This window comes from Gadus macrocephalus, chromosome 3 (assembly GCF_031168955.1).
Source record: "Gadus macrocephalus chromosome 3, ASM3116895v1".
NCBI lineage: Eukaryota > Metazoa > Chordata > Actinopteri > Gadiformes > Gadidae > Gadus > Gadus macrocephalus.
Window position 1 is genome coordinate 15478932 of NC_082384.1, and position 5000 is coordinate 15483931.

Sequence of the window (5000 nt, forward strand, 5' to 3'; positions counted from 1 at the left end):
ACAGAGTCAGTCAGCGGTCCAGAGAAGGTTTACATCATTCCCTAACCCTAACCCTAACCCTTGTTTTATGGGCGAAATTTGCTTCTAAAGAAAACCAAAACAACCACAACAACAACAACAACACAAAAGAAGGCATTCCTGTCGGTAACCACGGGAACCCATGAGATGACATGTCCATCAAGACAACAATGGGATGGCTCCCGCTTGTCCGGCCAAAACAAAAAGTGCTATTTATTTTCTATTTAAATTAGGGATTATTGAACATGAGCGCATTCTCAGACGGCGAGCGCTTCACAGGACCATCAGCACCTTGTCAAACAATCAGAGAGCCAGGGGCCTCTGGAGCCCAGACTGACAGACTCAGAGGAGAAATAACACTGCCAGGGAGGGGTGGAGTAAGGGGGGAGGTTAAAGGGAGAGGCAGGGGGCGAGAGGGTGAGGGGGGGAGAAAGAGATAGAGAGGGATATAGAGAGTGTGTGAGAGAGACTTAGAGCAAGGTAAGTAGCAGGAGAGATAGTAGAGAGAGAGAGAGAGAGAGAGAGAGAGAGAGAGAGAGAGAGAGAGAGAGAGAGAGAGAGAGAGAGAGAGAAAGGGGGAGAGAGAAAGGAAGAGAGGCGGGAGAGAGATAGAAACAGAGAGATAGTGAGAATGAGAGAGAGATAGAAAGACAGAGAGATAATACGAGTGAGAAAGAAAGCGAGAGACGGAGATATGACAGATAACATGTTTTAACGCAGAGTGGGGCAGGGTGCAGGTGGAGGGCCTCTGGCTGTGGGGCTTACAGTAAACCTGGCCCTCCGGGCCTCCATAACACTGGACTGACTCAACAGAGGTGATGCGTACGTTGTGGACAGATTTATAGGCCCCAGACCCCTGATAGTGCATACCTGACACGCCTCCATCACACAGAGAGATTAGGCATGGGTGTGTGGGTTGGGGGAGAGGGGGGTGAGTACCTCTGTGTGTGTGTGTATGTGTGTGTATGTGCAAGTTCGATGTGAATACATGTATGTGTTGGTGTGCAAAAAAAGTGTGAGTGTGTGAGTATGTGTGTGTGTTGCGTGGGTTTATGTTTATGAAAGGATCTATGTTTTAAAAATTGTGGATGTTTTTGTGTGAAGGTGCGGTGTGTGTGGGATGGTGTGTGTGATTGTGTGTGTGTGTGTGTGTGTGTGTGTGTGTGTGTGTGTGTGTGTGTGTGTGTGTGTGTGTGTGTGTGGTGTGTGTGTGTGTGTGTGTGTGTGTGTGTGTGTGTGTGTGGAGGGGAGGTTAGAGGGTGGGTTGGTGTTCATCCACAGCGATGTGTGAACACTGCAGGAGATAACGGTGGCCATAATGGTGGTCATTGTTCTTTGCCGGTGGAAAAAGGGGAGGGAAAGAAAAACAAAAATTCAAATCAACATTTTTTTCTCCCAGTTCTTCCTTGGAGCGCTCGACATCTGAGAAACGATAGGGGATAGAGAACACGGATACAAGAAAGCATTACAACAAGTCCAGCTCGCCAGAGTTATGAGCAGAGAACTCATCGTGGCTCCCTTCATGCCGACAGGACAAAAAAAAAAGGCCATTTGTCAACCGTTCGGGCTGGGAGCAGAAGAAGAGCATAAATAAAGAGGAGAAAGGAAGAGGGAGAGAGACACCAAGAAAGAGAGAGGGAGGGAACAGAGGAGAAAGATGTACAGTGATGGGGACGCACACACTGTGAGCGTGGCGAGGTTCGACATGCTCTGCATTCACATTCACCTCCTGCAGAGATATTTATACCTACAAGTCTGCACTGCCATGATAAAATAAATATACTGTATACTGTATTCGCATAACTGTATATTTATCCATGGCAACGTAAGGCATCGTGGGAAGATAGGGCTGATAGATAAGCCTGCTCCGCGCTGGTCTTATGTGGTGAGTGCGTCTGCAGGACCATGCGTTTGGTTGCCTAGCCGTCAGCAGAGAGAGAGAGGAGAGGAGAGGTAGAGAGAGAGAGAGAGAGAGAGATGAGAGAGAGAGGGAGGAGGGAGAGAGAGAGAGAGAGAGAGAGAGAGAGAGAGAGAGAGAGAGAGAGAGAGAGAGAGAGAGAGAGAGAGGGAGAGGGAGAGGGAGAGGGAGAGAGAGAGAGAGAGAGGAGAGAGAGAAGGCAGAGAGAGAGAGAGAGAGAGAGAGAGAGGAGAGGGAGAGGGAGAGAGGAGAGAGAGAGAGAGAGAGAGAGAGACGAGAGAGAGAGAGGAGAGAGAGAGAGGGGTGCCAGGGCAAGAAGGGCAAAGACAGGGCTAAGCTGCCCTTGCCGTTTGACAATGTCAATCTCTCACCCTCCATTGCCACCCTTGCGGGCGGGCGGTCCACGGGGAGAGAGACAGGGAGATGGATATCCCACCAGTGGTGGGGCGAAATAGCCCGGCTCCTCTGCTTAGACGAAGGAGAGCGAGGGAGGGAGGGGAGAAGGGAGGGGATGGTTTAAAAGAGACAGAAGGAGAAATGGAGGATAGTGTGGAGAGAGAAGGAAATTGGAAATAATGAGAGATGTAGAGAGAGAGAGAGAGACGAGAGAGATGAGAGAGAGAGAGAGAGAGAGAGGAGAAGAGAGAGGAGAGTCAGCAAAGAAGAGGAAAAGAAAACAGACAGAAAGAGAGAGAGAGAGAGCGAGAGAGAGAGAGAGAGAGAGGAGAGAGAGAGAGAGAGAGAGAGAGAGAGAGAGCGAGAAGAGAAAGAGAGAAGAGAGAGAGAGAGAGGAGAGAGAAAGAGAGAGAGAGAGAGAGAGAGAGAGAGCTGTTACTGAGAGTGTTATTGGAGTGAAAGCACCAACGGCTGGATTAGAACACCTCTCCCCACATTCCTGAAGAGCAGGGAAGAACATACTGCAGCAAGAGGATTACGCCGGTGGGACTCAGGACATGTGGTCGGACGAGACGGAACATAGCCGGAATCTCTTCACCTGTTCTCCTCCATTAGCCCTCCTGCTCTGCCACTGAGGAGAAGCCAGAAGGAGCTCAGCACAATAACGCCACCGATTTCAGAACTCATCCCTCATTATTCTCTTCCAATTTGTCTGTGTCGGTGTAGAGGTCATAGGTCAACGACAGACAGGTGGTGTGTGCTTAACAGCCACACCGGCGGCGGTCTGGTGCGTGGTGGAGGTGGTGATAGCGGGGGAGTAGGGGATGGTGGTGGATGGTGTTGATAGTGGGAGAGGGGGGGATGGGCGGCAATTCTGCCGGATTCCTTTCAGCCTGAACTCCTGGTAGAAACTCAGTAACAAGGAACACCGAGAAAATTATGATATGAGTCGAGGAACAAATGCTCTTTGTTAAGATATTAATCGATACATTTTAGTAAAGGGTCAAAAGTTCCATCAAAAGATCAATACATATTGATAGATACTGTAAACAACTCGTAGCTTATCTATGCATACAGAGTTCATGCGAGGTTCATAGGTTCATATCTGAGTTCACACTTTTTGTTGAATAGCTTCACAAAGTAAAGTTCACAGCACATTCACCGTCCCTATGCTCACCGTTAAATCATGTAATTCTATTGGTTGAATTAGCCTAATAAAGCAAAAACACAACACTTTGGCTACAAGGCGGTAATGGTGGGTAATTATACACAGACATCCACACCATGATTTGAGTTGGTCCCATCTGGTTTGTATCGCTTTCAAATGACATCCAGCAGGCCAAAAAAAAACAGATGAGGCAAGGATAGATCCGTTTCAGGGAAAACAAATATCAAGTAGGACACTTATGCACAGACTGCAGATCTAATTTTAAACCGTGGTAATGCAGGAAAAAGAGCCTCACCACAGCTTTTAATAAGGAACGACTAGGGTGGTCTTGCGAAAGAAAAAAACAGCGAGAAAAGGTCAAGAAGAATATATGCCATTCCGAGGCGCACACTGTACTCTCTGTGACGGCAGAGCAGAAAATATTTAGGAAGCTCCGAAGATGAACATTATTAGTCGGTTCTTTTTGGCGAAGCCGGGGAGAACGGGGAGACGTGAAGTTTAAGAATAGCTGTCTCCTTTAAAGCGCTGTTAATGCTAATGACCACCTCACTCTGGAGCTGTTTAACAATATCTCCCCGTAAGCCAAGTGACGAGGCAATTAGATCCCCCCGCATGGTATAAACACGACGTTACGGTGAACCAGCGGTACATGAACGCATCGCTGTTGTTTAATGTTTTTTTCAGGCATTGTTAAATAAACGGACGCTCCAGATGGAGAGTCCGTTATCCCAACGGAATTATCCATTGGGATAACGTCCTGCATGATGACGAGACTCGCTGAGGAATAGCTCCTGAGCATGGGGAACATGCATCAGCTCTTTGCTTTGTTACTGTTTTATATCACTATTTAGTTATTTAGCTCTGGATGCTTTTATCCACAGTGGATGTAGGTGTTATTAATGGGCAGGAAAGGGTTAAGCCTTTTGCTAGAGGTTGCCTCCAGCTAGGTTGCAGACATTGGGGAATTTAACCTAGAACCTCCTGTCTTAGCTGGTGAAATTGTGCAGGTCTATCTAAAAGCTTATATTTGTTAAAAAAAATGTGATGATGGTTGAAATATATTCATATTTGCTTACATTCATTTTGAACATGAAATAATAATAATAATAATAATAATAGCTTTTACTTTACATTAGTCAGCTTGTCTCCCATTATGTAGCTTTTAACAAAACATACAATACAACAAATTGAAAATGCTAGAGGAATGATTGGGTATCAATCAGAAGAGATTGGTTGATACAATACCTTCTGGGGAACCTTTGAATCTACTTTGACGGTGAGCAGGAGGTTCACTCCCACTCCAACCCTACCAACCCTGACCCAACATAAATACTTGATTTTATCCCCCCTGTTATATTCTGTTCAATCATTTTTCATTGAATAGATCATAACGTTCCAGTATAGATTGCCATTCCTGAACTGCTCCCCAAGTAAAATATGTGAAAAAGCGGTTGCCCAATAAATGAAATATGTAAATATACAAATAAATAAATAGCCTTG

The 5000-nt window shown here is 46.3% G+C and overlaps 1 protein-coding gene across 1 annotated transcript in view; it reads right to left on the minus strand.

The window, feature by feature from the left end:
• npnta (nephronectin a) overlaps positions 1-5000 on the minus strand; it is a 30682-nt gene that overhangs the window by 7536 nt on the left and 18146 nt on the right. Inside the window, exon 5 of the mRNA XM_060046692.1 lies at positions 2308-2401. Coding sequence (XP_059902675.1) covers positions 2308-2401 — 94 coding nt within the window. The remainder of the gene's footprint in view (positions 1-2307; positions 2402-5000) is intronic.